The following is a 16433-nucleotide window of genomic DNA, read 5'->3' on the forward strand; positions in this document are numbered from 1 at the left end:
CAGATTGGGTTTGCCTCTTCCTGAGCTTCGTGGGAATGAGGTCATAGTCTGTGCCTTTTTGTCTCTGGCTTCTTTTGCTCAGTGTGGGTTGAGGTGCATCTGTGTGGTTGGGAGTATCAGTAGTTGGGTTCTGTTTATTGCTGAAGAGTAGTGCGTGGTATGGATATGCTACTTACAGCACCGGATATGTATCTGTCCTCCTGCTGATAGACTTGTGGGGTGTTTTTATTTTCAGGCTGTTATGAATGTAGCTGCTGTGCACACTCTTTAACATGTGTCTTTGGTGGAATCTGCCCCCTTTCTGTTGGGTGTATGCTTTAGAGTGGGATTGCTATGTCATGGGAACAGTTATGCACAGCTTTATTAGGTACGGGTGACAGTGCCCCTTGTTTGCTGTCCAGCAGCCACCTTCCACCCACATTTGTTCCCTGTTAGATCCTGGATACTATTAGATTCTGCAACTGCTGCCACTTAAACCTCAGCAAAGACAGCTGGAATCGAAATTGCTTGAATCAGGGAAGGAACAGGGACAGCATCTGAGTTGAGTTGTTCCTCAGGGTGGCCCCCAGATACCTCCAAACCCTCCGGGTCATTCTAGGAAGAGAAACACAGCCTCTCCTAGCCCTGGGGCCAGATTTGGGGACCCCCTTGGCTTCCCAGCCATCAGCTCCCCTAATCTGGCGTCTCTGAGCAAACTGGTTTAGTGTAACTGTCAATTTCATGTCTGGCCTCTGGTGCCATGGGTCCTCTTGGTCCACTGTTTCCTGGGTTCCTTGCTGCTTTGTGGTGGCTGAGGGACTGGGTGGCTGGGAAAACAACCTACCCAGAATAGCAGGCTTGTTGGATGCAGGCCTCGTGGCACTTTCTTGGGGGAGGGTGGGACTATGTCCTGCCCACCAAATTGCCACTTTATTGAGGCTGTGAAAGACCAACAGAAAGCCAGAGACAAGAGAAGGGGCAAGGGAAAGAGAGAGTGCCAGGGAAAAGCCAGGCAAAGGAGGGAGAACAGAGGGTCCAGGGTTGTGTGTGCATGTATCCTGGGGTCTGTGTGAGTATCCTGAGGTTTGTGTGAATATCTTGGGGTCCATGCAAGTATCTTCGGGTCCAGGCAAGTATCCTGGGGTCCAGTCAAGTATCCTGGGGTCCAGGCAAGTATCCTGGGGTCTGTGTATCCTGGGGCATTTGTGTGAGTATCTTTGGGTCCAGACAAGTATCCTGGGGTCTGTGTGAGCATCCTAGTATTGGCACCAGATGGACCACAGCAGCTATGCCATGCTGAGCTGGTCCAGAATCAGCAGCCCCAAGCCCCAGTCTCTCCTGACTGTAGCCTTCTTGGTCATCTCCTCACTGGCCGCCTCTCATCTCCACTTTGGGGCCTGTGGTCAGGGAAGAAGCAGTGCCTAACAAGTTTGGGGGTGGGATTGAGAATTTCAGGGGCTTAAGATGGGCTCCTAGGTCTCCTGCCTGCTGGTGGGGACCCAAAATGCATCCCTCCCTTACATTCTCCTTCCCTCCCTTTCTTCCTTTTTTCCTCCCTTCCTGCCACCTTCTCTTATTTATTCTTCCCTCCCTCCCTGCCCCTTTGGAGGTGGCTCTTCTTGTCCAGGTCCTCAGAGAGGGAGGGAGAGGACTCCAGGTTCCCCCACCCGCAACAGAGGGCAGAGTGTGATGGGAGCCCTGAGTGTCCCTTGGGGCAGGTGGGAAGTGAAGGCAGAGCCAGTAAGCTGTGATACCTCCTCCTGCAGGTTCCTAGAAGGTGAGTGCGGACGGTATGCAAAGTTGTGAATCTAGTGGCGACAGTGCGGATGACCCTCTCAGTCGTGGCCTACGGAGAAGGGGACAGCCTCGTGTGGTGGTGATCGGCGCCGGCTTGGCTGGCCTGGCTGCAGCCAAAGCACTTCTCGAGCAGGGCTTCACGGATGTCACTGTGCTTGAGGCTTCCAGCCACATCGGAGGCCGTGTGCAGAGTGTGAAACTTGGTAAGTGCCACCCAGTCTAGCCAAGCCACCTCCCCAGGTCACCTTTAGTCTCCTAATTCCCGGCTCTGCCTGAAGTCTCATTATTTTAGCTTCTGGGATAGATGTTCCATTGTGCATCCTGCCTGGGCGTTTTCCAGAAGCTTCCTTTGCTCCTCGTGGCAGCCCTCTGAAGTGGGCACGGTAGGGCCCTGACTTTCACTTGGGGAGAATGCTGGCTATATTCTGACGTAGCGTTCACAGTGTTTAGGAGGGAGTGGACATCCCCGCTCTCTTGGTACTGAGTGGGCCAGTTTCTATTTCACAAGAAGTGAAATTCTTCTGCAAGGCCCTAGTAGTTGTTAACTTTTGATTGTGAGTTAGTCTATCATGACTGAGAGCTAGCCCTGCAGCAGTAGGATCCTGGGTTAGCAGAGGTGAAAGGGGATTTTGGGTCTCCATGTGTGTGATGGGCAGGTCTTGGGATTATCTGGGAAGTGGATCTGTCCAGGTTGCAGAGCAGTGAGGACCCTGGAGAAAGCAGCCAGGTAAGAGACTTGCCTTAGGGGTGGGCAGACTTTGCCAGGGGTCTCAGAGAGTGGGGAAATTGCCCGAAATCCCCCGGTCAGGGCTTCCCAACCGGGGGGTGGGGGGCTGGTGGGATCTGACCAATGAGGGGTTGGGTGGGTAGGAACCATGAAAATGACCCAGTGAGACCACACATGGCCTGGAATGTGTGGCTACACTGGTCCTCTAGAGGATTTTTTTTTTTTTTTTTTTGAGACAGTCTCGCTGTGTCACCCAGGCTGGAGTGCAGTGGCATGATCTTGGTTCACTGCAACCTCCGCCTCCGGGGTTCAGGAGATTCTCCAGCCTCAGCCTCCTGAGTAGCTGGGATTACAGGTGTGTGCCACCGTACCTGGCTAATTTTTGTATTTTTAGTACAGACGGGCGTTTCACCATGTTGGCCAGGCTGGTCTTGAACTCCTGACCTCAGGTGATCCGCCTGCCTCGGCCTCTTGTAGAAACTTTGATCACATTAAGTGTCTTCCCCTACAGCATTTCCTGCAAGGCATAACCAAAGTTGTCCCTTTTCCCCTGGCGCACACAACAGTGTCTGGCAGGGAAACAGACTCCGCCTTCTCATGGGAGGAATGGCAAAGTCACGTTGCAAAAGGGGTGTGTGTACAAAGATAGGAGGAATCATTGTGACTATCTTGGCAAAAAATGTACCACATATATCTTGAAGCAGGCCTGCAAAAACAAAACAAAACACACCCCCCAAAATTTCTATTTTCCTTTCATCATTTCAGCTTCCCTGGGAGCTAGGTAGGGATGGAGATGAATGGGAGAAGGAGACAGTTTCTGCAGCATCAGAAGAAGAAACTGCAGCCCAGGCACAGAGGCAACTTGCCTCAGAGTATATGGTACCTTGGCTGGGAATGGGGTAGTGGACCTCGTTCCCAGGTCATCCCAACTTGGACCCAGGAGATGTCCCCTGCCCCAGTCTGGCTCTCAGGGTTTTTTGTACTGCGCCAAAGGATGTAGAGGGCTTCACTTTCCCTGGAAGTGTGCTTTAGATTGCTTTATGGGTGAATCTTGCAAACTGGGATGTTTGGCCTTCTCTCCTGCCCCATGTTGAATTTGGAGGGGACCATTTTCTGTCTGGGAAGTGCTTTAGATCTTGGAGCCACTGGGGATGTTGAAGAATTGAAAAAAGCCCAGGTGGGGACCCTCAGGTGCCCACAGTGCTGCTCCCAGGTGAGGAGGCACCAGTGAGGAAGTGGGGTCTGGTATCTGGTATTACCTGAGAAAAAGGTGGGACTGAAAAAGAAGAGCCTTCTAACTGGTCCAGTAAGGTGACTCTGGGACAAATCACAGAGTCATCCAAGGTGGCAGTTATGTTAGCTGTAAGGTGTTTTTCTGTGGGAACTTTTCACTGAGGACCTTTGTTGTTTGCCAGCAGTGGGAGTTCAATCTCTTTCCTGCCCTGTTGTAGGGGTGGAAAGACCCTCTTGGAGGAAGGAGGGGGAAGCCGTGCTGGCCTTCTCTGGAGAAGTCCCTAAGCCTCTAAGGGCCTGTTGTTGTCACCCTCAGGACACGCCACCTTTGAGCTGGGAGCCACCTGGATCCATGGCTCCCATGGGAACCCTATCTATCATCTAGCAGAAGCCAGCGGCCTCCTGGAAGAGACAACCGATGGGGAACGCAGCGTGGGCCGCATCAGCCTCTATTCCAAGAATGGCGTGGCCTGCTACCTTACCAACCACGGCCGCAGGATCCCCAAGGACGTGGTTGAGGAATTCAGCGATTTATACAACGAGGTGAGGTGTGAGCAGAGTAGCTGGGCATGAGGGCATGGGGAGACCTGGGAGATCTGTGATTCTGGTCATGTCTCTGCACACTCCCTGGGCCCTGCATTTGGAAAACCAGGATAATGTGAGGGTAAATGAAGATATTGAGTGGGAAAGTACTAGCCAAGAGATTATTGATACGTGTTTAAGATTAAATATTCCTTTACAAAGTCCTTAAACATTTTTTGTTAGATTTATTACTAGGTATGTGGGGGTCGTGTTGATGGTTGTTGCTGTTGTTGTTTTTGGATACTCTTATAAGTAGTAGTTTTTTTTCTTTTTGGGACGGAGTCTCGCTCTGTCGCCCAGGCTGGAGTGCAGTGGTGTGATCTCAGCTTACTGCAACCTCTGCCTTCTGGGTTCAAGCAATTCTCCTGCCTCTGCCTCCCGAGTAAGTAGCTGGGATTACAGGCGCGCGCCGCCACGCCTGGCTAATTTTTGTATTTTTAGTAGAGACAGGGTTTCACTGTGTTGGCCAGACTGGTTTTGAACTCCTGACCTCGTGATCTGCCTGCCTTGGCCTCCCAAAGTGCTGGGATTACAGGTGTGAGCCACCACACCTGGCCATAAATAGTAATTTTTAAAAACTTTATTTTCTAATTGTTTCTGATATATAGACATATAATTGATTTTTATATATTGATTTGTTACGTTGCTAAATTATTTTTAATTCTAATAATATATCTATTATGTTAATTATATTAATTTATATTCTAATAATATTTTGGAATTTATGTATAGAACTCTACACAAAAAATGAGAATTTTGTCTTTTTTTCCTTTCTGGTCCTTAGACCAGCATTTATCCAATAGAACTTTCCACAGTGACGGTGATGTTTTAGACCTGCCCTATGCAGTGTGGCAGTCACTAGCCACATTTGGCTCTTGAGCACTTGAAATGACGCAAGTAAAACCGAGGAACTGAATATTTAATTTTTTTGTTGTTGTTGTTTATTTTTGAGATGGAGTCTCGCTCTGTCGCCCAGGCTGGAGTGCAGTGGCACAATCTCAGCTCACTGCAACCTCTACCTCTCTAGTTCAAGCGATTCTCCTGCCTCAGCCTCCTGAGTAGCTGGGATTACAGGCATGCAACACCACGCCCAGCTAATCTTTGTATTTTTAGTAGAGACAGAGTTTCACCATGTTGTTCAGGTTGGTCTCGAACTCCTGAGTTCATGATCTGCCCCCTTGGCCTCCCAAAGTGCTGGGATTACAGATGTGAGCCACTGTACCTGGCCTAATTTCTTAATTTTAAATTGCTACAGGTGTCTAGTAGCTGCTGTGTTGGATAGCACAGCTGTAGACAGTTTTATTTTTTTCTTGCCTTACTGCACGGGTTAGTATCTCAGTAAAGTGTTGGATAGAAGTGGCAATGGCACACATCCTTGTTTTATTCAGATTTAAAAAAAATTATTAATATTGTTAGTATTCTTTAGCTGTGTGAACTGCACTGAACAAGCAAAGTAATGTGTAGGCCCTGTCATCTGATAGCTTGTCATTTATGGTGTAATGATCCTTCACTCCAGGTCAGTAATTTGGCCAGCAAACACCTATTGTGCATTTTCTTTTCTTTCTTTCTTTCCTTCTTTGTTTCTTTTCCTTCTTTCTTTCTTTTCTTTCTTTTTTTTGAGATGGCATTTTGCTCTCGTTGTCCAGACTGGAGTGCAATGGCACGATCTCGGCTCACCACAACCTCCGCCTCTCAGGTTCAAGTGGTTCTCCTGCCTCAGCCTCTGAGTAGCTGGGATTACAGGCATGCACCACCATGCCCAGCTAATTTTGTATGTTTAGTAGAAACGGGGTTTCTCCGTGTTGGTCAGGCTGGTCTCAAACTCCTGCCCTCAGGTGATCGGCCTCCCAAAGTGCTGGGATTTACAAGCGGGAGCCACCGCGCCCAGCCTATTGTGCGTTTTCTAATCTCTTGGGCATGAGAAAGGAGACATGACCCTTGCTTTGGGTCGGTCCCTGCTCTATGGAGGACAGGCACACTCAGTGTCTTGTGTGTGTGCACCAACAAGGTACGTTGTGTGCAGTCCATTGTATTGTGCATTCTCACTCATGTGCCAAGAGACTGAATTGTTAATGGGTCAGATAAGAACTAGTATTCTTCAAAGTAGACCTCTCTGGTCTGCTGGAAATCAGCCCCAGCCTGATTCCCAGGTTATTGTGAGTGATTCAAACATGGATGCCTTTTGAAAATGACTTTCAGGGCCCATGGTTTGTTTTTTCAAATGTGTTTAAAAGTAGATCATCATCAAATTCTGCAGGTGGGTTTGATTTTTGAAAGTCAAGAGTGTGCATTGTGAATATGGGGTGGATATGGTGGATTATCATCTAGGTGGTGATGTTTTGAGTCAAAAGGATAAGGCATGATGATGATGTCAAGATTTCTTTGTGTGGCTTTTAACCAATCCTAGAGGCCATTCTGAGGAGGTGTGCTCTAAGCACGTGAAGCCTTGCCTCAATGTGGCTTCATAATAAATATGCAGCCCCCCAAAGATGATGACTTTGAAGAGCCACTCATTTGAATGTATTTTATTTATTAACAAATAAATGAGTTTGTGCAATAGTATCATCTAGAGCTTAGTTTCTGGAGTAAGACTGCCTTGATCAAATACCAGTTCTACCATTTATTAGCTGTGGAATCTTGAGCAGGTTATTGAACCTCTCTGAACCTTACTTTCCTCTTCTGTAAAATGGGCATGGTGGTACCTACCTCATAGTATTATGAGGATTGAATGAGATCCAATGATAAATGCTTAATGAGAATTGGGGTGAGTATTATTAGCTGACACAGACGTGTCCCATTTTCCTTGGGTCACATTGGGAAGGTGTCAGATAATCCAGGAGAGGAGACTGTGCCATATGGCACACCCATGTGCAGTGAAGGCTGTCGTAGTTGGTGGCTGATACAAAGAGTCATGTCGATGGACTAAATTTGTTACTCCTCAGCTGGGCATTTTGGCCTCTAGTTAACATAAGCTAAGGACTGGCTACCATGTTGCTTATTGCCCAAGGGAAAAACCCAGGGAGGAGGAGGCAAATTGAAACCCTGACCCTTGGCAGTGCTCCTGGGTGAAGAATGTGCTGAGGACTCCAGCTAAGGCTAACCACTCAGCATCTCCTGATTGCAGGGAGGCAAGACAAAACAATTTCCCTCACTTTCTTCTTTGTAATTTAGTCTCCAGAGATAAGTTTAATTCATGTCTGTGTCTCAGGTGGAGGCCTTCCCCTTGAGTGAGATGGTGGTGGTGGAGGGTGGTGGACATCACTGCGCTTTGCCATCTTCCTTCACCCTGTGGCCCCAGGGCTGGGGGACAGGGCAGACACCATTCCCAGACATGTGTGCTGACCACACTCACTTTAGGAAGGGAAACAAACCATTCATCAGCTCAGCCACAGAGGCCCGGCCAAGGAGCCTCCATTAGCTGGTGTCCTGGGAATGACAGCTGTGGGCATGTGATCCTGCCGCCTTTTTGCTCAGCCCTCCAGCGATGCCAGGGCCTTGGATCAAGTCCAGAGTTCTTGGAATGACTCTCAGTCCTTTATGCCCTGGACCCTGCCTGCCTTTCTAACGTCAGCTCTCAGATCCTCTCTCCTTCCTGCCCCCTCCAGCAAAACCACACTCCTTCAGGATTCCTGACTGCTTCTCCATCTTTGAGGTTGCTGTTCCCTCTGCCTGAAATGCTTTTCTTCCCCCTCCTGCTCCACCCTGGCTGTCTCCCAGCTGCCCATGGTTGTCTGCGTTGACCTCACAGCCCCGGGTTCTTTCCTATCACGGCAGCCCAATGGTGGACTGTCTCCCCAGCTGGAGTGAGGATAGGGGCAGGGACTGTTTTGCCCACATCACAAGCTGTGTCCTGTGCAGAGTTCAGTAAATGTTGAGTAAATGTTGCTTCTGGGGATCCCAGGACTGCCCCTGGACTGGCTTACTTCCTTCAGAGAGCTCTGCCTGGTGCTTAGTGGGGGCTGTAGATGAGGCAGGTACGGGGGTGGGCGGGCAGTGAGACCCCTTTCCAAGCGACTGATCATCGTTACCTGTTGATGAGGTGTGGGCTGGAGTTCTTGCTGAAATGTGCCCGTGAAATGCATCTTCCTTCCTTGGCACACTGGGGCCTCCTGAAACCCTGGCTTTTGTGTTCCTGTCTTCCCCACTGCATCAGCTTCCTTACTCATGGTTGAGGCCTGAAGCAAAGGGGGTACTTTGTACGGACCTGCACAGGCCCAGGGAGGTGTCTCCAGACTTCAGGGGCCCTTCTGCTGGCCAGGCCACAGCTCCAGACTGCCCTCTTGGGAGCGGGCAAAGCAGACACACTTGGGCAGGGGTGGCAGGGAAAGTACGTGTATGGCTCTTGGAACAGGTAAATGTGTGCAAATGCCCATCCTCCAGTGGGAGGTAGAGCCCATGGAGGCCCATGCAGAGTCCATGAGGGGTGGCTTCTTTCCCACAGACTGTATGGGCACCAAATGTTTCACATCGTCCTAAGCGAGGGCCCGGCAAGAAAGCCTCCAGGGCCCATCTCACCTCCCCAACAGGCCATAGGCGAGGAGGTGGCTGCCCAGGGCCTTGGCTGTTGGTGCAGTCCTGATGCAGCATTGAGTGCAACATCAGATCCCTAAGGGACAGAGACCAGGGGCTCAGTGCATCCAGGGGACACCTGGGAACTGGTGGGTTTGAGTTGGGAGCCTTCTGTTTGAGATGGAGGTGTGATGAGGTGTTTTCAGTCTCTCTCATGGGGTCTCTCTGGCAGGTCTATAACTTGACCCAGGAGTTCTTCCGGCACGATAAACCAGTCAATGCTGAAAGTCAAAATAGCGTGGGGGTGTTCACCCGAGAGGAGGTGCGTAACCGCATCAGGAATGACCCTGATGACCCAGAGGCCACCAAGCGCCTGAAGCTCGCCATGATCCAGCAGTACCTGAAGGTATCTTGAGGAAGACGGATTCTGGGGGCGTCTGGGTCTGAGGAGGGCTGCGCTGCTCCTACCCCTGCCCAACCCTGGCGGTCACCTGGCTTCTCCTTGGGTCTTCCCGCAGGTGGAGAGCTGTGAGAGCAGCTCACACAGCATGGACGAGGTGTCCCTGAGCGCCTTCGGGGAGTGGACCGAGATCCCCGGCGCTCACCACATCATCCCCTCAGGCTTCATGCGGGTTGTGGAGCTGCTGGCGGAGGGCATCCCTGCCCACGTCATCCAGCTAGGGAAACCTGTCCGCTGCATTCACTGGGACCAGGCCTCAGCCCGCCCCAGAGGCCCTGAGATTGAGCCCCGGGGTGAGGGCGACCACAATCACGACACTGGGGAGGGTAGCCAGGGGGGAGAGGAGCCCCAGGGGCGCAGGTGGGATGAGGATGAGCAGTGGCCGGTGGTGGTGGAGTGCGAGGACTGTGAGCTGATCCCAGCGGACCACGTGATTGTGACCGTGTCGCTGGGTGTGCTGAAGAGGCAGTACACCAGTTTCTTCCGGCCAGGCCTGCCCACAGAGAAGGTGGCTGCCATCCACCGCCTGGGCATTGGCACCACCGACAAGATCTTTCTGGAATTCGAGGAGCCCTTCTGGGGCCCCGAGTGCAACAGCCTACAGTTTGTGTGGGAGGACGAGGCGGAGAGCCGCACCCTCACCTACCCACCCGAGCTCTGGTACCGCAAGATCTGCGGCTTTGATGTCCTCTACCCGCCTGAGCGCTATGGCCATGTGCTGAGCGGCTGGATCTGCGGGGAGGAGGCCCTCGTCATGGAGAAGTGTGATGACGAGGCAGTGGCCGAGATCTGCACAGAGATGCTGCGTCAGTTCACAGGTGTGCCATGTGCCCCACGACCCGCTTCCCCCACGCCACTTCTTCCTCACCTGCCCTCCTCTGGTGGACCCGTGGCAGCTCTCTCCTCCCCAGACTGTGAAGCTCGGATGCTGTGCCCCACGGGAGAGCCACTGCAGGGTGCCACATTCAGCCAAAGGCTCTTCAATTGCTGACAGTTTAGAACTTGAAACACTCAGAATTATGGGCGCTGTGTCTCTTCCCTCTTTCTGAGGGCTAATGGTAAAACTCTCAAACATCACTGCCCATTGTGCTCTGTTGCTAAGAGTTGGATTTGTATTTTACTCTCTGAGCCTTTCAGCTGAATTTTTCACCCACGATTCCAGGAGGGCCTCACAAGAACCCCCGACATTAGGCAGGGAAACATGATTATCTGTCCCTTCTTTTCAGATAGATAGGAAAACTAAGGTGGAGTGTTTTGCTGGGGGTCACAGGAGGTGCCGAGTGGGTGCACAGCTCGAGCCCCAGCCTCCCTCCTTCCTCCTCTATCCTCCGTGCCTACCCCTGTCAGCCTGGTCCTCCTGGAGCCCTGGAGGTGGGGTGGGGGGTTGTCCATTTGAGGTCATCTTCTGTATGCAGCCATTTCTTATGGCTCCCCTTGGCTTTTCTGACTCCCCATCAGGGAACCCCAACATTCCAAAACCTCGGCGAATCCTGCGCTCGGCCTGGGGCAGCAACCCCTACTTCCACGGCTCCTATTCATACACGCAGGTGGGCTCCAGTGGGGCGGATGTGGAGAAGCTGGCCAAGCCCCTGCCGTACACGGAGAGCTCGAAGACAGCGGTAAGTGGGGGCGTTTGGGGTGAGGAGGGGAGTTGTGGGTGTATTTCGTATGTGTGTCTGGTCCAGGGTGAGGAGGGCTAGGGTAGTGTTCACTAAGGGGTGCTCAGGTGAGGCAGGGATGGAGGGTGGAGTAGCTTCTGTAATGAGAGAGAACACAAGGAGAAAAGTGTGCACTTAATATCTGGAAGAAAAAATGGAATCAAATTGAAACTTAAAGTGTTTTCTTGATATTATGAAAACTGAGCTATTCCGTGCTGTGCTGGCCAATATGGTAGCTATCAGCCACTTTCAATTTAGATTAATTAATTAAAATTTAAGTTAATACAGTATTTTTTTTTTCTTTTTTTGAGACAGGGTCTTGCTCTGTCTACACTTCAGACTGGGGTGTAGTGGTGCAATCACAGCTCACTGCAGCCTTGACCTCCCAGGCTCAAGTGATCCTCCCACCTCAGCCTCCCAAGTAGCTGGGACCACAGGCATGCTGGCACGCCGCCACATCCAGCTAATTTTTGTATTTTTTTGGGTAGAGACAGGGTTTCATCATCCTGCTAGGCTGGTCTTGAACTCCTGGGCTCAAGCTAGCCTCCCGCCTCAACCTCCTGAAGTGCTAGGATTATAGGAATGAGCCACCACACTTGGCCAATATAGTAAAGTTTTTGTTCCTTGGTTGCACTAGTCGCATAGCCACATGTGGCTAGAGGCTCCATAGTAAATTATATAGTGATAGAACATTTCCAGCATCATGGCACGTCCTATTGGACAGCACTGATTCAATGGAAATGTTTTCCCAATATATTTTAGAAAATAAAGTTTAGATTACTGATGTTCTCCACAATTATGCCAGCTGTACAGTTAAAAAAAAAAAATCTGAAATATATATTTTTGCTCCCATAAAGTGGATTTTGAGTTTCCCCCATCAAGTAGACACACACAGTAAATGTTAAAACTCAACAGAGTTATATTTAAAACAATTATTTGGTATAATTGGTGAAGAAGAGTTCAGTCAACCAGCATCTACTGTGCCTGCCCAACTGTGCTCAGAGGGAAAGAGAAAAGGACTGGTGTTTAAAGAAAGAGAGATCCTCAGAAAGGCCCTTTCTGCTGCCACAGCCATCCTGCTAAAAAGCAAATCTCTTTTCACTTGCATCAGTTAGGACTAGTGCATGTAACAAAAAGCAAAGCAAAGCAAACACACCTGTGACTTAAACAAGGAAAACCAAAAGGAAATCTGGAGGCAGGCAGCAGGATCCCATATCATTAGCACCTGGCTCTCATCTTCAAGACCATCTTGTGGTCCAAGAGGGCTGCAGAAGCTCCAGTTCTCACATCTGCATCTGAGGCTGGAAGGAAGAGGAAAGGCAGATGGCAAGAAGGGAACCCTTGGAGCTGAGTCAGCTGTGTCTCTAAGCAACAGTGGACTTTAATGCTTATTGGCCAGAACATAGTCACATGACTGCACCTAGCTGCTAGAGAGGCTGGGTAGTATCATTTTTATTCTGGGTGGCAATGGACCCAGTTAAAAATCAGGACTTTGTTATTGAGGAGAAAGAGGAGAATGGGTGGATGTGGGAGTAGGCAGCTTGTACCCTGACACAGTATACAGCACCCCTTTCAGTGTAACAGCCTCTGTGGGCTCCTTGGTGGTGGGATACGGCCTCACTACTCAGGGTAGCTAGATCAGTACCAGCCTCACCTGGGAGCTGGTTAGAAATGCAGACTCTCAGCCTGGCCAACATGGCGAAACCCTGTCTCTACTAAAAATACAAAATTAGCCACGCATGGTGGTGCACACCTGTAGTTCTAGCTACTCAGGAGGCTGAGGCATGAGAATTGCTTGAACCCAGGAGGCGGAGGTTGCAGTGAGCGGAGATCATGCCATTGCACTCCAGCCTGGGTGTCAGAGCGAGACCCTGTCTCAAAACAAAAAAACAAAAAACAACAACCCCTGCCACCTCAAACACACACACACAAATAAATAAATAAAAAGCAATGCAGACTCTCAGCCCACCCCAGACCTGCTGGATTAAAAACTCTGCATTCTGGCCAGGGATGCAGACTCCTGCCTATAATCCCAGCACTATGGGAGGCTGAAATGGGAGGATGGCTTGAGCTCAGGAGTTCAAGACCAGCCTGGGCAGAAAAGTAAAACCCCCATCTCTACAAAAAATTAAAAAAAAAAAAAATTAGCCAGATGTGGTGGTGTGTGCTTGTAGTCCCAGCTACTTAGGAAGCTTAGGTAGGAGGATTACTTGAGCCCAGGAGGCCAAGGCTGCAGTGAGCTGTGATACTGCACTCCAACCGGAGCAATAGAGTGAGACACTGTCTCAAAAATAATAAATAAAAACTGCATTTTATCAGGGTGCCTTGCACACTGAATTTGAGAGGAACCAGGATAAAGTCTAAATGCAAACTTGGGGTGCAAGAACTTGTACCTTGCCTAGACTTCACCTAGACAGCCTGCTTTCTCAGGGCTGAGCCCTGGCTGTGCCAAAATTCTCACTGTCCCCTGGGCAAGGCCTGCTTTCGTACATTTTTGCCCCCACCTTTCCCTCTGTCCAAAATGTCCTTTGCCTGTCCGTTCACTCAGCATCTTCTGAGAACCAGTTCAAAGGTCCTGTCCTCTGGGAAGCTTTGTGGGATCCCCTGACACTGGGCCTCTTTTCTGGGCTTTTGGCGCCACGTGCAAACCCCATTCCATCACGTATGACGCTGTTTAGTAACTGGGTTTCATGTCTGGCTTCCTCACCAGCATGGAAGCTCCACAAAGCAGCAGCCTGGTCACCTTTTCTCTTCCAAGTGCCCAGAACAGCCCCTGGATGCTAACAGGGGCGCCGTAAAGGTTTGTCAAATTACCACCGACTTTATTGAGTGCTTTGTTCTTCCAGGTTCTAAGTGCTTTACATACATGATTTCCCTTAATCCTTACAACCACCCTCCAAAGTAGGTGGTGTAAACCCATTTGGCAGATGAGAAAAGCAAGGCTTAGGGAGGTTAAACCACCTGCCTCAAGTTCACAAGTAAGAGGCACAAAGAGCATTTGAGACTGCAGAGCCAGGACTCCTAATGGCCGCAAGACAGGCAGAGCCGAGGGAAGAAGCAGGGGAAAGTGGCCAGATAGGATGGGCAGCTCTTCATCCTGTGGAAGCAGCAGCACCTGTGTCTCAGAGCCTCTCTAATTTGTCATTGGGATGGGGGGTTCTGGTGGAGAGGGGTGGCCTCGTGGCCTCTGCTGCTCCTCCACCCTGACCTCCCTATCGCCGCCCCCCAGCCCATGCAGGTGCTGTTTTCCGGTGAGGCCACCCACCGCAAGTACTATTCCACTACCCACGGTGCTCTGCTCTCTGGCCAGCGCGAGGCTGCCCGCCTCATCGAGATGTACCGAGACCTCTTCCAGCAGGGGACCTGAGGGCTGTCCTCGCTGCCGAGAAGAGCCACTAACTTGTGACCTCCAGCCCGCCCCTTGCTGCCATGTGCTCCTGCCTTCCTGATCCTCTGTAGAAAGGATTTTTATTTTCTTTAGAGCTAGCTGCCCTGACTGCCTTCAGACCCGGCCCTGTAGCTTTTCTTTTTCTCCAGGCCGGGCCATGAGCAGGTGGGCTGTTGAGTTACCTCTGTGCTGGATCCTGTGCCCCCCTTGCCTACCCTCTGTCCCGCCTTGTTATTGTAAGTGCCTTCAATACTTTGCATTTTGGGATAATAAAAGAGGCTCCCTCCCCTGCCCCTCAGCTTCTCTCTGGTTTTCTCAGCCTCTGTGTATGTGTGTGTGTGTTTATTTCTGTCACACCCCCTTTGAGTGAGAAGAAGGTGGGGGAGCCGTGGCCTGGCTGTGTCTCCAGAGGGAAGGTGCTGCTTTTACTGGAAGGGGTGTCCCCTCCCCACATCTGTTGGGGTGTTTACCTTCCTGCCAGTAAGGCCCCTCAGGAATACAGGCCTCTCACTGTCCACCTGCTCCTTCAGGTCTGGCCTGAGTCTGCCTGCTGGCCCTTTTTTTGCTGGACTTCTCTGAGTTTAATTGAGTGACACGCTGCCTGGAGTAAAGGAGTTCTGTGGGAGGGACCCCAGCAGTGGTGGCTCCATGCCAAGCCTAGGTATGTTCATTGTTTTCTTTCTTTTCTTTTTTTTTTTTTTTAAGACAGAGTCTCGCTCTGTCGCCCAGGCTGGGGTGCAATGGCGCAATCTCGGCTCACTGCAACCTCCGCCTCCTGGGTTCAAGCAATTCTCTGCCTCAGCCTCCTGAGTAGCCAGGATTACAGGTGTCTGCCACCATGCCTGGATAATTTTTATATTTTTCGTAGAGATGGAGTTTTGTCATGTTGGCCAGGCTGGTCTCGAACTCCTGACCTCAGGTGATACACCCGCCTTGGCCTCCCAAAGTGCTGGGATTATAGGCGTGAGCTACTGCGCCTGGTCTGTTCATTGTTAATTAGTGCCACCTGGCCACTGGGCTGTGGGTCTGGCCCCTGGGGTGGCCTCTTTTTGAACATCTGGGCAGGTGATCATTCTGGGCTTTATTTTTTTGGCAGGAGGAATATCCTAAGGCCTGCCATTTATTGGGGGATAGATTTTTCTTCTCTTCAGCTGGGTTCAGTGCTTCCAACACTTTGGGAGGCCAAGGTGGGAGGATCGCTTGAGCCCAGGAGTCTGAGGCTGCAGTAAGCCATGATTGTACCACTGCACTCCAGCTTGGGTGACAGAGTGAGACCCTGTCTCAGAAAAATAAAAGAAGGTGTTATTTGTAATCCTTTACATGTAAGCTGTCAAGCTTCTCAGTATTAAGGAATAATTCAGACACCAAATATAAAGTGATCAATACTTTCCTTTACATACTAGGCATCTAGAAAAGGGTCCTAGGCTGGACATGGTGGCTCATGCTTGTAATCCCAGCACTTTGGGAGGCTGAGGCAGAAGGATCGCTTGAGCCTGGGAGCTTGAAACCAGCCTGGGCAACACAGTGATACCCCATCTCTACAGGTGTCTCTAAAAAAAAGAAAAACTTCTTTTTCTTCTCTTTTTGCTGAGTAAAAAGACACACCTACCCCCTTATGTATACTCACCCACATATATAGGTACACATATCTACATATACTCACCACTACACCTTACACATAACCCACATGGCATATACAGGTACACACATCTATATACACTCACTCTACACCCTACACATATACGCATCTACATACACACACAGAACCTTAAAGAACAGTCATTTTGTTACTCCACATTTCTAGTGATGAAATTTGAATCCAGATCCACATGGATCTGTCTATGTTGTTTAAGCCCAAAAGCTATATAAGAATACACTAAAATGTCCCCATTCGCACTATCCCCAATCATCTTAAAGAAGAGTTAGTCATTTTGTTATCCTAAATTTCTAGTGATGAAATTTGAATTCTATAGAGTTGAAGGGGTGGGGTGATGGGGAGAAGTTATGAAGAGCCAGGTAGGCCCCCCTGGTCTAATTCCATGTGAGCTTAGGTTAGGTCCCCTCCATGGACATTTAGGGCCCTGCCCTTGATAGGACATG

General features: G+C 50.3%; 1 protein-coding gene across 5 annotated transcripts in view; it reads left to right on the forward strand.

The window, feature by feature from the left end:
* The window catches only part of SMOX (spermine oxidase), a 39479-nt gene extending 24828 nt beyond the window's left edge, over window positions 1-14651 (forward strand). For 2 of the 5 annotated variants that reach the window (XM_025400184.1, XM_025400185.1), the window contains 7 exons: window positions 1746-1979; window positions 4053-4279; window positions 9060-9233; window positions 9346-10105; window positions 10746-10906; window positions 13656-13745; window positions 14175-14651. In XM_025400184.1, coding sequence (XP_025255969.1) covers window positions 1772-1979; window positions 4053-4279; window positions 9060-9233; window positions 9346-10105; window positions 10746-10906; window positions 13656-13745; window positions 14175-14312 — 1758 coding nt within the window. In that variant the 5' untranslated portion in view covers window positions 1746-1771 and the 3' untranslated portion in view covers window positions 14313-14651. The remainder of the gene's footprint in view (window positions 1-1745; window positions 1980-4052; window positions 4280-9059; window positions 9234-9345; window positions 10106-10745; window positions 10907-13655; window positions 13746-14174) is intronic. The other 3 variants (XM_025400186.1, XM_025400187.1, XM_025400188.1) reach the window with 2 other exon arrangements.
* Window positions 14652-16433: the final 1782 nt, after the last annotated feature.

The sequence above is a fragment of the Theropithecus gelada genome, chromosome 10, assembly GCF_003255815.1.
Source record: "Theropithecus gelada isolate Dixy chromosome 10, Tgel_1.0, whole genome shotgun sequence".
Lineage (NCBI taxonomy): Eukaryota > Metazoa > Chordata > Mammalia > Primates > Cercopithecidae > Theropithecus > Theropithecus gelada.